We start from the raw sequence: 16914 nt of genomic DNA on the forward strand, positions 1-16914 counted from the left end.
GGAACACCATCCCAGAGGAGAGTCGCCCAGCTGTTCATTTTGTTTAGTTCACATGTTCTCTGATACATACTGATGGTGTTCAGCAGTTCATAGGAGCACAGCTTGTTCATAAGAGAAGGCAGCAACTGCAGCAAAGGATGATATCCAGAACCCTAGAAGGTTGCTGTTACTGTCTGGGTGGCTCTTTCCAACCACATTTCCCACACGAGGAGATTGAGGCACGCACTTACAAGCTGCAAGGGCTTGTGGGGTGCTGAAGATCTCACAGGGGAATTGCTTCAAGGAGTGACTCTCAGAAGGGAAGGACTTTCTTCGTGTCAGATGTGTGAGTCAGGTGACAGCAACCCCACAAAGGGTAGAAGGGACTCTCAGGGGGTGGCAAGGGCCCCCTCACACCTTCTGAGTGCTCTACATCCCACAAGGCCTCTTCTGTAAGTACAACATTAGAGGAGAGGAAAGGTACCTCTGACAGTGGGCTGTATCGGCATATCTAAATTTCTGGTTTGACAAACACGTTGAATATCCAGCAATCTAGTGCTGAACATCTCAATAGGAAGTCCATGGTTTTCAGGCTAATAGTTGGAATTCAATTTAATTTACTCTCAAGACATTTTTTCCAACCTCAGTATTTATATGGGCAATTAAAAATAAAATTTACTATATGTATCTAAAAAAAACTATGGTGTTATATGATACATAAATAGATAATGAAATGGTTATATAGTCATACATGAACATGCCCAACATCTCTCAGTTTTGCAAGAACAACCAAAATCTACTCACAAAAACAAAACGTCTGAATACAGTATACTGCTATTACCCATAGTCTTCATCCTATGTTAGAACTCTAAACTTATTCTTATCTATTGCTGTGACTTATCCTCTGACCTACATACCTTTATTTCCTCCTACCAGTCATCCATCCTCTCTAACCACTGCTCTCTGTCTTTGTATATTTAGTTTTTTAAATATAAATTCACATTAAATGTGATCATGCTAGGTTTTTCTTCTATTTCTAAACTGTTCACTGTACACAATGCCCTCTAGGTTTGCCCATGTTATAGCAAAAGTCAGGGGGGATTTTGATGGGTATAGGATGTCATAATTCGCTCATCCATCCATAGGCACCTGGATTATTCCATATCTTGGCTATTATGCACAGCAATGAATTGTGATATAGGTGTCTCTTTGAAGCAGTTCTCATATCCTTGGATGCATATGCACCTGAAATGGGATTTCTGGATCATCTCTGAGCTCCATTTCTTATATGTCCAGGGCACCAGTTTCCATTCCCTCAACTGGAGAAGACTCTCTCTTCTCCCATCTCTCCAGTGTCCCCTGTCTCTTCTCCTTTTGGTAAGAGTCATAAATCATCCTAATGAGTGTGAGATGACATCTCATTGAGTTTCTATTTACATTCACAGGTAGTGATCTGGAACATTTTTCACATACTTTTTTCCCCACAGTTTTACATCTTTTTTGAGGAATATTTATGAAGGTCCTTTACTCATTGAGGATTTTGTGGTTGAGTTGCATGAGTTTTTGGGTTTGTTTGTTTTTTGTACATCTTGGATTTTTGTATATCTTGGATGTTAACTCTTATAAGACACATAGTTCACAAGTATTTTCCCCAATCCTTAGGTTGAGAATTCTATTGTTTCCTTGTTCAGAGGTAGTTATTTTTTGACTCGTAGCATCGGCTTTTGTCGTGATATCCAAGATACCATTGCCAAGGTCAATGTCAAGACACATTTCATATGTCACAAATCCATTTCTGAAAGCAGTGGTAGGCACTGAAACAATTACAATTTTGTTGCACAGAAAGAGCATAAAGAAACAATGCCAACCATTAAATATATCCTTGTTCCTGTCAGGATACAAGAGTGAAGATAAAAAAGATCTGACTGGGGCTGGCTCATGGTTTAGAATTCCAGCTCAAAGACTCCCATTAGAGCAAATGTAGGCATTTCTCACCTTTCTCCATTTTGTTCACAATCCTCCTTAAACCCCAGTGGTGTGAGGCTTTACCCAGACATCCTGTTGCTGTAACACCTTCCCACACATCCGCACTGCTGCTACAGAAGCAGACAATCCCAGAGTGGGCAAAAGGCTCCTTTTGTCTTTCAGATAAACCTCTACATCTAAGCTCAAACGATTCCCTTTGTTTTGCAACCAAAGAGAAAAACTCAACTTTCATCAGGTTTCTGACTGCTTCCACAGTTGTCCCCAACACAAACGTGGATGCCATTATTACCCCAGAGTGAGGACATGGAATCCTGTTAGGTGGCTTGTCTGAGGTTCTTAATCTGGGAGTGAAGAACAGATAGGATCAGTGGCAGCAACCAGAGTATTTCCCCCGGTGCAGGATAGCTTGTGTTGGCTCCACTCTGCGCAGTCTACAGCCCACACAGACAGTCCACACAGAAACCTTCAGCGCTGAGACGCTCTAGCCGAGAAAGCACAGTCCAGAGGGAGAGGAAAAGTGACATACAGAGAATGCTCCTAGCAGGAAGGCAGGCCGTCAAAGCTCTCCCCCATGTAGTCCCGTCTCTGACATCTCTGACATTTTTGTAGCACTATTTCAGTGCTTTTCTGAAAATTCCTGGGGAAAGTGTAAGGCCATGTGTCTTCCCACTGCATATGGTAAGGACTCTGTGAGCATGAAGGGTTCCTGCCAGGTGAGCGGCTTCCCCTATTGTGTCTACATGCTCTAACACATGTTCCCTGTTGTGTTGTGTTCTGTTCTGAGCACCTCATCTGGGAACTCTGGCATTTTTGGCTCCACTGTATGACTTCTGTGTTTTTGTAATCTGCCCCTCTCCTTTTAGACCTCAATGGCTGTCTCTGGAGTGGCTAACTGACCCTTTTGTAACCTTCTAGTTTTTCACCCATGCCCCTGTAGAGACCTGAGCCATCTGGAGTGGCTGCCTGGTTTCCTCTGCTACTCCACCCTCCTCCACAGGAGTCAGTCACTGATTCTCTACCTCTTAGGAAGATGTGCAATCACAAATCTCTCCATTTCCCTCTTTGCTGATTGGCCAGGTACTTAGGCAAATCCACTTGGGTGACTCTCCAGGTTGCCATCCTCTTTTTCTCCTTCCCTTCCTTTGACTTCTGAACTTCTTAAGGAAGCAAACAATTGCTCCCATCACCCATCTTCCACTTTCTCCCAGACTGTCCCCTGACCTTACAGCATCTGGATTCTGGTAGCACCAGTAGAGTGAAGGGCTCCTGACAGGTTGAGGACTAATGCAGGGACAGGAGAGGGGAAGGTTGACATCTCTCCATATAAAGGATAAGGACCAGGCATTTGCCAGGCATCTTTGTATTAGGTAAGACTTCAGGATCAACATGGGCTTTTTATTTGCTTAGACTTTGAAGGATGCATGAAAAGAAGTCCCCATTCTGAATCTCAAGACAGGTGTAGTGAACCCCAAGTGCCGTCCAGTTCACTTGGGGGCTGAATGCAGAATAGATGGGAAAGAGACCATGAGAAGAGATGCACAAGGAGGAGACGGGGACATGCTTGAGGTAGATAAGAAGGGACAGGTGGGAAACACGTCTCTCGACTCTTATTTCCATCAAAATCTGGTGTTTGCACAAAAGCTGGCTGGTTCCTATAACACAGGTTTTTAAAGATACATACATATTAACTGCATCCCGAATATAAAGCTACTTCAGATTGCATGACTGCATGGGGGTTACCGTCCCACAGTGGCTTTCTGATTTTTTGCTTCATACAAGACTTGAAGTATGTATATGGGACCAACCTCATGTCACATTTACAACAGAGTTCTACATATAGAAGGTTCTCAGGTTTGTTGATAATAATTGGCATGGTGCCCACCAACCCTGCTCCAGAATGGTAACTCAAGGGGTGAAACCTTATCTTCATAGCAGTCCACATTCTCAGTTTTCTTCCCATTAATTCCTAGGAAAAGTTTGGTAGGGTTGATGTATTTCCTACTGTGCAGACTAGCAAACTAAAACATAGTGATGTCATAGCTGAGCAAGCAGACAGCTACACTCCCGGGCAGACAGAAATGCAGACTCTACAGTCTCAGTTCTGCGGCTGTCCAGCCTGTGTCTGCTTCTTCACTCACTAGTCTCGCCCAAGCAAAGGTGCCTGCCTTCCCATGTGTTTGCTATTCACCTTCCTTTGCCACCCCCTCCAAGCAGGCTCTGTACAAATGCCCTCCTCCCCCCTGAGGGGGACCTACCTCCTGGGTCTTTGCATCATGGACTTCCTACAGAAGTTTTTGAATCAGTCTATGTCCACCTCTTTTCTAAGCATTTGCTGCAAATCTTGGCTACACTCTCAGAAACAGAACGCAGTGCAGTGCACATGGCAGAGTACACAAAGCAGAAGTGGTCATTCCCAGCCTCCTCCTGTGCTACTCCCTAACCCCTCCTTCCCTTCCACTTCTGTGGATCAGTAGTTGGAATAGATGAAATACTTGTTTTCGCGTTATTTATGTCATTTTTTTTCCTCCTTGTGCCCATTCTCATCCTAGTATTTTACGACAAGAAATGGGAGATGACCGCTTCCATCACCAGGCCCCAATGTCCAGAATGGTCACAACTGTGAGGCCCTACAACCCCTTCAACAGGAAGGAAAAAGAAACCTTTGATTACTGAAGGAGACCACACCTGAGAGACTTCTAAGCCCCAGTTGAGGGGAAGACTTTGTGCACAGTGATGGAAAAACACGAACACAGAATGGTCTAATCGTGTCTGTCTGTGTGAATCAGGGTGCCACATAGGCAGCCTGTGCAGGCCTGAGCGTAGGCACTCTCCTCCCCCTGGTGGTGGCCACTCAGCCTGGTCTGTGATCCATGATGGCAGATGAGACCCAGACAGCCCCCCACAGAGAACTCCTCTTCACTGTTGGAATCCTGGGCTTCCCTAGAGGGTCATGAGTTTGAGGATTAGAGATGATCCTCATGCTCAAAAGTTGAGCAGTGGTGACAGATGATGGCTCTTTTTGTTGTTGTTGTTGTTACCTAGGGGACAGTACAACATGGGTTGGGGCACCATTGAGAGACAGATAGGCAGATGCTCTCTTTCCTACTCCAGGATGTCTGCTCTGAAGAGTGAAGCATTCCCAGACTCACTGGGAGTCTTCAGGCAGGCACAGCCTGCCATATATACTAGATTAGCATGGCCCAACTATGCTTAACCAAGGAGAACAGCAGCAGCAGAAGTACCCAGAGTCTCCCCAGTACAGGTCTATTCATAGGTTCAGGAAGCACAATCATGCTAGTTTGTGTACATCTGTACGTGTCTGTTAGGGTTATAAAGTACTTCCAGAATCTTAGCTCATCTGATCTTTCCACCCCATAATACATTCTTGCAGGAAGCATTATACACATATAACTTGCTGTTTTAGAAATAAAACACAGAAAAGCTGAGAGTAAGATGTTTAAGTGGGACTCAGATCATCTGTCTTTAGATAATTTACCTTAACTCTGATCCATTTCTCTGCAGATTGGGTAGCCTTCCATGAATTGTTTACAAACAAAATAAAACTAGACAAGGAGGGAAAATGCCAGATGTTTCTAGTTTTCTGAAGTGCTGCCCAGGGGTTCTGTGTGGCATCTTGTTCTCCCTCACAATACAGAAGATGGGAGCTTACCACAGAACTCCCAATAAACCAGTTGCCTTCGAGGGACGCCAGAGCTTTGCTTTCTTGCAGAAAGAAAAGGAAATGTAGCTCCCTTTCTGTTGTGGAATGGTAAGTTACCTTGAAGAACTTAGGGTAGGAACCAGGAGGCAGGAACTAAACAGGCCATGGAGGAATGCTGCTTACTGGCTTGATCCTCCTGGCTTTCTCAAGTTTGCTTTCTTAAACACCTCAGGACAACATGCCCAAGAATGGCACCACCCATTGTGGACTGAACCCTTTAATACCAGTCATCAATCAAGAAAATCCTTACAGGCTTGCCCACAGGCCAATCTAATAGAGTCAACTCTTTAGCTGAAACCTGCTTTCCCAGATCATTCCAGCTTGTATCATGTGACACACTAACCATTGCAAGGCTTGATCCATCTCCTGACGCACAAAGATGTGAGTGAGTAGCCTTGTCCTCCACCACCGTCATGGTGTCACCGTCGTGGTGTTGTCCACCCCATACTTTCCCTGCCATGATGGACTGCATGCCCCAACTGGAGGCAAAACAATCATTTTTTTTTTTTTTACTTCTGTACCCTACTTTTTTTTATTTAATTTATTATTTTACATGTTGATCCCAGTTCCCTCTCTCTCCCTTCCTCCCTCACTTTTACCCTCTCTGCCCTCTCACATGTACCCTAACCACCCTCCCCTCCCACCGCCCCCCACCCCAATTCCATATGTAGGGGAATGAGGCAAAACAAATCTTTTACATTTCTTTTTCATGTATTTCATCACAGCAATGAAAAAAGCGACTCTCAGAAACATCAGAACAGAATAAAAACCTGCAATTCTGTAAGATTCGTAGTGAAACGTAAATGAAGTGGAATTAGTCTATCTAGCAAGTAGATGAATGTGATACCTGAGATTCAGTTTTCAGCAAATATTTCAGTGGGGCCACCTGCCGCTAGACCCTGAGGCACCTGCTCATCCTTCTGGGCCTTTTGTGGCAAGACACAGTAGCAGCTATTGTGGCACTTGTTTTTCTTTTTCTTTTCTTTTCCTTTCTTTTTTTTCTTTTTTTTTTTTTTTCTTTTTTTCTTTTTTTTTTTTTGTTTTGTTTTGTTTTGTAATTCAACACTTCCATTCTCTACAGTGCAGATATCAGAACCCTCAACAGGGTTCTCATACCCTTCCAAAGCCGCTTCTGAGATGTTGGTTCTGTCCTGCAGCAGAGGCATGCTGATACTTCATTAGGTCTATAACTCAACCAGGCTTCTTCTCCTTTGTGAAGACATAAGGTGACTCCTGCTCACCACAGTCTGAGAATATGGGCCAGGAATAACCACAGAGCACAGAGCCGTAGCAATGTTTCTGGCCTGGGAATGTGAGCCGTAGCAATGTTCCTGGCCTGGGAATTTGAGCTGTAGTAATGTTTCTGTGGTCAGCAATCCAGGCAAGGATGGATGTCACAGGCATATACATGCATCTGCTCTTCAAATTCTGCAGCCTAGACTTGGATTATATAGATTACATTAAGGTCCAGCACATAGGCCCATTTTCTCTTATTCAGTGCCCCATACAATGTCATTTTCACAAATTTTGTATCTCTGAGACATATAAAAGAGAACCTCTAACGTTTTATTCAGTTATAAATTGTAGCATGCATGCCCAGTGTGGTAGCACACCCGTACAATCCCATCTACTCTAAAGCCTGAGGTAAGAGAATTATTAGTTCAAAGCTGTCTTGGACAATTTAGCTTATCTCAAAAAAAATTTTTTTAGTGGTCCAGAAATATCAGCTCAGTGGTACATCACATGTCTAGTTGACTAGCTTATTCAAGGCCCAGAAAAATATGCATGTTAATATTACTCCAGCCAACTATGGAAGTTCACAATATGAAAAAGATGGGCCTCATAGCAGAGCAGACTTCACAAATGGACAAGTTTATACTCATGTGTGCAATATAAATTTTAACATATGATATTAGGACAAATATGTAGAAACAGAAAGAAAGATAGTGGGCTCTCTCCTCTAGGATCAGCCATGGATAAATGGCTATGTTTACAGTACCAGGCATGAATTCTTTCCTTTTGCACAGTTCTTAAGTCCAATTATAAGGCTGCTGATTGTCCCTAATATGAGTCACTACTGCACTCATAAGGATATCTTGTCATTGTTGAGGGCCAAAGGCCTTGTAGATGAATAGACTATTGATTGCTCTTGTCCTAGTGGCAATGTGAACCTCATGGCTCACCTGGGAGAACATTAGGCTGAGGAACTGAGTAGCAGAAAAACATTGATCCCTCCTGAAGAACTGGTTTTGAGAGGTGGATGCTAGGCAGAGAGAATGGGGATGAAAGGGGCTATTTGAAGCCAGCGGCTTCTTAAGCACCATTTGGTACACATGCTTATCAATGCCAACTTCTTCCGGTACACATGACATTGGCATAGCTGATACCCTTTACAGCACTGACAGCATATCTGGGGACCTCTCTGAGACATATGAATACCAGTGTGGTGCTATCCCCTGATGTAAACTTAACGACCCCTTGGTCAATAATGCCACTTTACAAATGGCTTTGACAATCACTGATACTACCCTTTGGTGGAGACAGAAGGAACATCTCTTGCCCAGAGGAGGAGACAAGGAAAAAGTCCTGGTTTGCATTCTCAAGAAACACCTAAAACACCTTAAGGGATGACCATCCCCTTAATGAGATGCATACTTGCATACTTATATGGCCCCAAAAGATTCTCCCTTCTTTTATGCAATTGTTTAATGCTTACACAACCTCACTGCTAAGCCCACCTACTTTTTGAGTACTAACTTAGGAAGCATTTTTTCTATTCTTCATTTAATCATTTTATTTAGACCTTGGCCAGAATCCTAAGACTGCTCACCCTGATACCCTCTCCCCCTACCCTGCCCAATCTGTCTTAACGAATGCATGTGGTGTGTGTGTGTACACCCACACAATGACTAGCAAAATTCCATTGCTGGACCTTGTTTCTTCCTGGATCTTCACTAAGAAAGACTAACTTTTGCCCTTTTTTCCACCTTTCATCTCCCAAAGGTGTGAAGTTCCTTGTTGTAGTTTTCTCTGAAACTTCAATACAATTCCCTCATTTACTTTAAAGTATTTTTAAACACTTTGAGATATAAGCCTAACAATCTTTAAAAGAGACCCTGCATCTTCAAATGACAATATCTATGTCTAAGAATTTGGTAAGGTATCCATCTCAATCTTTTATAAACTTGGGGGTGGGGCTCATGGTATAGAAATAAGTAAAACAATATAGAGTAAAATATTTGTTTTTCTGTGCCTGCCAGGAAGCTAGGAGTTGATTAAATAATCACGTTAGCAAAGAGGCTCAGACAAATGAAAGGCTGGTTTCACATTTAAAACTGCTATTTTAAGAAACCCTTTGATTCATCCTGGTGCACACACCCAAATTCTAGTGGTTTGTCAACCTGCCTCCCCACCCACTCCCACTCTCTACACAAGTCTAGGCTCTTCTGTGTCTACTTCAAGGTCCTTATGGTCTCAGGAGACATCTTAGATGATTGAAAATATACTCACTACACTAAAAACAAATAAACCCTTCAATTATTTCTCACAAGTGTCTAATGTGCAGTGGGGCAGGGTTGCTGAACTCAGGTCTCTTCTTCTCTCTGTTCAAATTGCCTTTGTGGCCAGAAAAGGCAATTTCCTGGTAGTTAGAGCAAAGCAACAGCCCAGAATTATTTCAGAAGACATTGAAAAATACTCTAAAATAGATCTACCTGCTCCACTCAGTCCAAAGTAGTCTGGATGACTTTTCTTTATCTCCAGACTTAATGGTTTTTATGGTATAACTGTAGCCTAATAGCCATCAAAGGCACAGAAGAAAAACTCAAAGCTGAAGAGCTACCGTTAAATATGGAACAGGTTGGTTTGTCTGTAAAACATTTTGGGGGTTGGTATAAAAATGTTATCATAAACCCATTATTATGTATAAATAATATATGCTAATAAGAAGATTAATTTGAGAAACAGCATGTTTTCATCTCTGCTCTTATCATCCTGGGGCATTCAGCTCTGTATTGTGGCTTCCATAATCAGCCTGAACAAGCCTGAGGTTTACCTCCCACTCTCCAGCAGAGTGACTTCAGTCACCTAATAAAAATGTATAAACTACACTATAAATATAAACATACTGCTGGCATTCATAGTCATTCATCCAACAGAACTCTGAGGCACAATGATGGGGAAATTCCTAAGGGGGTCAATAAGCAAGGAGGAGCATTGTACAAAGAGACATTCAACACACCATATTTATGCCAAGGAGCCTCAAGGAATGTGAGCCTGCCATAGCCCCAGCTCGGACAAGCAGCACATTAAATCTTTAGCAGTTTTCTCTTAACTGCAATGCATTTTTAAAAATTAAAATATTGTCATTTTCTAAGATAGGTGGACTATTCATTCACATATCTGCTAGGTAGCTTCACAGATACAGCAGGCTTGGGGATGGATCTTCTCCCTCGTGACTGACTTTAGACCCCACTTCTTGTTTCCCTGATGACAGTAGAAATGAAACCACCACAACTGTCACCTTGACATTCAAACAGTCGTATGAAAATGCAGACACTTTGGGGCTTTGTTGAAGCCCATAAATGGAACGCCACTTCCTTTTAGCCAAAAGAATAGTCTCAACCCTACCACTGACCCTGGGTGAAGAGAGGACACCCCCATCTTCCTCAAAGATTAAAACACTACATCCAGTCCAGCAAGATGGCTGAAAAGGTGCTTGCCACTAAGCCTCATGCCCTGAGTTCAACCCTAGGACCCACATAGTAGAAAGAAAGAACCAATTCCCACAAGTTGTGCACGCAATGGTACAAGTGCTCCCCCACCACACACATCTACATAAACAAACAAGAAAATGCAAATAGTTTCATACCTGCTTGTCTTTGTTTTAGGACATTATGACTCCTTCCTTACACAATCTACCCAACGGTACTCAGAAACAACAGTGTGGTTTTAATTAATAGACATTTTTAAAAATTTTGCTTGTTTCTTTCTTTCATTGTGGTTGATTTTGAATATACTCTCAGTTGCTGTTAAAATACTTCCCACTCCATCCTCTGTAAAGGACATTTCCTCACACCTGTTGAAGATTGCCCTGGAGAGTCCCAGTAGTCCTCTATCTAAACTGCTATTGTGGTTACAGGTAGAGGTGGGGCTCGCTTCCTCCCACCAGCCCCCAGATGTTGCAGGCTACTCTGTGTGGATTTCCAGAGCAAACTCTGCTGATTCTAGTTTGTAAGCTGTAATGGAAACAGCTTTACTTTGTCACATTCGCACTTTGGAAATAAAGCCCTAACACATGTTTGCTGTAAATCTATTTTTCCAGTGCTGGGAAACCGTTTTCATTGTGTTGTCTGCGGGCAGAGCCACAGATAAAAGATAAAGCCAGACTCAGTGAACACACTGTGGGACAAGCAGGAAGAGGCATATGAGCAGAGAAAGGAAAGGAAGGGCCCCAGGCACAAGGTATCATGGGATTATAGGGTGTGCAGCAGAGAAGTCCATGCAAGTCAACCTCACAGAGTGCCAGATTAAGGCTACCGACGCTGGTGTGAATGGTAGCCCTCAGTGGTTACTTATCCATGAAAAGCATAGCCTTGGGTTCTCTTGAGTGATTGCTGAGCTTCAGGGCACCACTGGGACTGATGGGAAGAGCACTGAGCTAAGCAGAAATCAAACAGAGACTCTCGTCAGATAGATAAAGGAAGGAGTAGGCATTGGTGATGTCTGAACAGGGTGTTGTGTGTTCCCTACAAAAATGATGGTCACAGATTAGCAATTCCAAAACAAAACCAGTGTTCTGGGTTATTGCAACTGTCTCTTAGTACCTTTTGGGGGACTTGTTCCAGGACCCTGTGGATAGCAGAATATGCATATTCAAGAGGCTTTGATAACATGTCAGGATATACACAGGATATACACCTTTTCATATACCCCATCAATCCTAGATTATTTATTATATACCTAATACAATGTTATGTAAGTGGTTGTTGTGTTATGCATTACTGGGGAACAAATAACGACAAGGAAAAAGGTAGGTATAATAATATTAGGTATAAACAAAACCATAATGTTTTCCTTAAATATTTTAAATGTACCACAGATTGAATCCATGGATGCAGAACAGGCAGATTTGGAGGGCCAACAGTGTTCTTGCCACTTTGTGATTTTGTGTTATGCTGCTAACATTCAATTTCAGAGTAGGGCAAATGTAACCAAAGGTTTCCGTGGGAAGCTCACTGGAAAACTGTTTACAAGGTTGATGTCCCGACAGTCCTTTTATGAGATGTTCCTGAGACCAGTGTGAACAGTCACATGTTTTTCTTTCAAGATCTAAAGCCCAATTAAATAAACAAGCGACCACAGGGTTTCTCGATGCTATCACAAGGGCTGCTATCTGGGAAAATCCCACACAGAGTGTGAGGCCTCCACTCCTGATCAGGCCATAGAGGGCATGATGCATGATGCCTGCCCCTGGTGTGCTCCTCTCAGCCACGCAGGCAGGGGTGGGAGAAAGTACTGCATCTCTGTACCCACTCAGTCACCGAGAGCCGCTGAAGCTGAGAGTTTCAAAAGAAAATCCAGTTGTCTTGGACAAGTTGGCTCTCGTGATGTTTGGGTCAACAGTGGTCAAAACTGGGAGCAGAAAAGCAAGAGAGAGTACTGGGAGCTTGCTTCTGGTTTGTGTTTGATGAGGCCCCATGTCTTCTACACAGGTAGTTATCTTCCTCTTTGCTTTCTAAGCATGGATTCATTATTTAAAAGTCTGCCATTGTAAATGGATTAATTTAAATTCTCTAAAAAAGTGAATGAATCATGTAGGCTATGGAATTCTAGAAAAGTAGAGTGCTATATCAAAAGATGTGTCTGATTGCACTTCTGAAAAGTGCTGGTGTGTGTGTGTGTGTGTGTGTGTGTGTTTACATATGTGTGCATGTATGTGCATTTCTCATTATTCTTGGACTTTTAGAAGTTCCCTTAACTATGTTTATCTTGGGAAAAGAACTTATATCCCCCAATTTGCTCATCAAACTAGGGTTAGAAACATACCTTTTAGGTCACTGGTTTTCTTGGTTTGCTATTTAAAAGGATATGTCTCAACTGCCTTCTAGTAAAGGTCACAGAAATATTAATATGCTTCTAAAACAAAAGGACCAAAAGGCTCAGCTTTCAGCATAAGTTAAAGTGTGGTGATGCAAATTGCAGAAAATCAGTGGCCTGTATCTCCAAGAATTATTTAGTAATGAATTTATCAGTAGAAAAAAATAAAAGAACCTCTCTCCGGTAACTCATATACAAAACAGCTAAGACAAGCACTGGGAGAGACAGATCTGCTGGATTAGGAGGAGACTCTCCAAAAAGGGCAGGGGTGTAGTGTTCTCATGCTCCCAAAAGCCTTGAAAAGGTGTGGCCCCACCCAATGTGTAGTGACTTCAGCCAAGAAACCCAAAGAGAGTGTAAGTGAAGAAGACCCAGCACAGAGCACTTAGGATACTAAGTAGGATAGCCCAGCCCACAGCCAGTACATGCCCACCTATTTATCCTTTGCAATACAAAGAAATACACAGCTATGTGGGATCATTCTGACCAGTTTGCCCTCTCCTGGGTTTCATTCACAGAATTAGTGAACAATATGACCAAAAGGCCCTACTTGTCCATGAGTAGCCTGACAAGCAAGTATTCAGGTTACATTCTAGACTGCCCCTCACTCATGTTCACCAGAGTTCAGGAGGGGGCTCTGTAGCTCTGTGGAAGTGAGTACCTAGAATGTCAGCGGTGGGCAAGGAATCACACAGAGCCTTCTCTCCCATCAAAATACTAGGTTTTAGTTTCCCATCGTTTTAACACATTTCTTCTGAATTTTTCATGGTTTGCCTGTTGGGGTGCCTGGGCTCCTGAGAGAAGGTGACTGTTACTCATGGCTGTAGCTCACTCAGAGCACAGCATGAACACGTCTTCCTTTCCCACAGGCCTTGCTGGCAAGAGCTCAGTTCCACGAGAAGCAGCTCTCCTGCGTGAATGCTCAAATGTACTTCCTGGCTAAGGTGAAGCAGCGAGCTCTGACATCCAGGGACAGAGAGGTGGGTTGAGGGCCTCCCAGGGACACTGGTGATGGAATTGCTCTGTGTATGGAGGGACCCTGGAGTTCCATCTTGGCTGAGATGTGCACTCCTGTATCTTGTGAATGTGAGCAAAAACAACTTGTTTAGTGGTAGTTAAAGTTTTCTGCAAACCTCCCTCAATTCTTTTTTTCCCAATGTTACAACACTTAAGACTCCCAAAGTCCATGCATATGCACCATCGAAGCTAGGATCCATTCCCTTTGAACCTGCAGTTGCTCCCTAGGCCCTATCCTGGAAGCCAACACATCTAGCTCAGGTCAACACTGCATGGCCAACATATTGGCTCTAATTCTTAACTCTGATATGGGCAAGAAGTTGTTGATCTGAACCTTACCTTTTTCATTGGGAAAAAGAAGAGTGTTGAAGGTATTGAAGAAGAGAACATGCTCATGTGCCTGGCAGAGTAAAGGCCTTCAATAAACTTTAGTGATTGATATAATTAACATCAACATGCCTTGGAATCATGCTTCTGGCTTCTCCATAGTCTGGGTGTACTGTCCATGTCCCAGATAGCCTGTTTGGAACCTGCCTAGCCCATATGAACTGTGTCGCTAGGAATTATGTCCTTTTAACCTCCAGTTTGCCTCAGTCTCAGCAATCCTAAGAACATTACCGTTCATGCACATGCCACTAAAGATGGATTCTGGATTGCTGGTATCAAAAGTGGATAGTTTGTTTGGGTCCTTGCATATACATGTATGGATATCCATATTTGTACAAACACATGCATTCACATATTACTGGTTTTTCTCCCATAACTGAAGCCTCCAGTCAAATGAGCACTTAAAATAGATCTTCTGTCCATTCATGAATGAGCTGAAAAATAACTTGAAGAAATTTGGTACCACTAAGTTGTTTCAGACAACTCTTGAGAATCACTGATACTGAGTATTAGAAGAAATAATAAGAGATGATAAACTAGGGCTACATTCTAGAGGATACTCAAAATGCCAGCATAAGAACTATGAACTTCTCCCCATAAGTGAAAACTGAATAAAGGTTTATGAGTGTTAAAGGTGACGTTGGACTGAATAACAGGAGTAGGATAATAAGGTGTGAGTGGGAAGAGGACTTAATATAGAGATTTAACATTTGGTGCAGTTTACCTTACTACAGTACCTTCAGTTGCCTCCTATCCACACAGAATGCAGAATCCAATCATGAGATGCAGCACTAGGATCTGATCCTGGACATTGGTGGAGCACTGTATGGGGCTGTTAATTCGCTCTCATCCCTGGTTCCATTGGCTCAACTTAGTTCTTTACTGCCCGACTCCTCCCCACACCTCTACCTACTTCTTACCTAGTCTATCTATCTTCAGTCTGTGGCTCCACCGTGGACTGAACCATTTCAGCTGGTCCTATGTTAATAATGGTTTTAGGATAGAAAGAATTTCAGTAATCTATCTTAGCTGTACATAGGGATCAAAGTGAAATATCTCCATTTGTATTCAGGTATACACCAATCAAATCCAACCACCCTTGCCAGCCCTCCCCTACACCTGACCCAAACCTCTGGTATTTACTATTGTGCTTTTAGTGAGGTTGTAAACTCAACTTTCCCCTGAGCTCCCTCCAGCATCTCCACCCTTTCATGCACAGCCCTTTGGTTCTTCGGAATCTTTCTACTTCTGTTTTTTTTTTTTTTTTTTTTTGGTCAAAATTATCTTCTTTGGTGACTATAAAATATGAATCTGTTCATTTAGCATTTCATAAAAATACTTCAGTAACCGCACTTACCTGTGGATCTGATCCCCAACCCATTAGCCAAGCACACCAATCTTTCTAAACATGGCCTTGTGGTCCCTGCATCTGCTCTTTCAAAGCACATATGTTTGTCACCCTCTCAGCTCATGTCTGATGTAGCAGGCTAACAATGTTATTGGACATGTTTTATTTGTGCCTCCTGCCTTTGCTTACACCATCTGCTTTTTGTATACCAACTTCCTTACACCAAAACCCAGTTACAACTCTCCCTTGAAGCCCTCTCACTCTCGGGGGAATTAAAAATACCTTTTCATCATTTTTATTGCACTATTTCTATCTCTGTTCCCTGTTTGTCCTACAAAGCCAGTAACGATGTCCTGTAAGGGTAGAAAAACAGTTGCATATTCTGGGAATAGAGTAATATTACAAGAAAGCAATTGAAGTTCATATATATTAGAGACAGAAAGTTGTGGGGTCAGCACAGTAGGCAAAGATGTTTGCTAACAAGCATGCCACCATTAGTGCCATCACCAGAACACCTGTGATTGAAGAACACCTACTTCTGCAAGTTGTCCTCCTCCTACATCTCCTCATAGTGACAAACAATATATAAATACAATGCTTTTCAATTGTAACTATTACACTTCATGTAATGGGATCCCTAAAATGGTGAAGACCTTCCTGTGTGAGGCTGGGTCTCTGATGTTTTAATACAAAACTAGTGCTCCCGCCGAGCCGATTTGTTATCAGAAATCCTGCTCCCTTGGTTTTCCTGTCACATGCACATTCTCCTCATAATGAACCATGGCTGTTCATTTAAAACATTTTTTACATAATATTAATAATATCCACGTTTTTGTGTGGACTTCTACCTTGTTGAATTCATTTTTCAGCCAATTGTTTTAGACTGGGGTGAGGAGTCTACCACAATTTGGGCCAAAACATTTGATATAATAGCCCACATTTATTTCTGGATAGCCTAAGAAATAAATAAATCTTGCAAATGGCTATAAGGAATCTCGAGAATTTAAGTCACTTGGAACAGTAAACTCTGCCTCAGCTAGTGGCATGATTCCCAGCAGGTCCAATGGCATCTCTAGGTCTCAGAAGGGCCCTCAGATGTTGATGTCATTGACTTCCGGTATTGCTACTTTTCATCTCCACCTTGAGAAGAATCCCAATAATGAGGACATTCCTGGATGCATTAGCCAAGTCCTGAGACACCAAAGAGGGCTGCTTGGAATAAAAAGATATGCTCACATCAGTGATCCCAGCATTCTGGAGGCTAACACAGGAGAATTGCCATTAATTTGGGGATAGCCTAAGCTATACAGTGAGTTCCAGGACAGCACTGACATCTCACAGAAACACCGCAGATGCAGCAAGCCAAGATGGGTCACCT

At 42.7% G+C, this 16914-nt stretch overlaps 1 protein-coding gene across 1 annotated transcript in view; it reads left to right on the forward strand.

Annotated features, from left to right (window-relative positions):
• Spata48 (spermatogenesis associated 48) overlaps positions 1–4645 on the forward strand; it is a 47418-nt gene extending 42773 nt beyond the window's left edge. The window contains exon 9 of the mRNA XM_051200700.1: positions 4515–4645. Coding sequence (XP_051056657.1) covers positions 4515–4638 — 124 coding nt within the window. The 3' untranslated portion in view covers positions 4639–4645. The remainder of the gene's footprint in view (positions 1–4514) is intronic.
• The last annotated feature ends 12269 nt before the right edge of the window (positions 4646–16914 follow it).

The sequence above is a fragment of the Phodopus roborovskii genome, unplaced genomic scaffold (assembly GCF_943737965.1).
Source record: "Phodopus roborovskii unplaced genomic scaffold, PHOROB, whole genome shotgun sequence".
NCBI classification, from domain to species: Eukaryota; Metazoa; Chordata; class Mammalia; order Rodentia; family Cricetidae; genus Phodopus; species Phodopus roborovskii.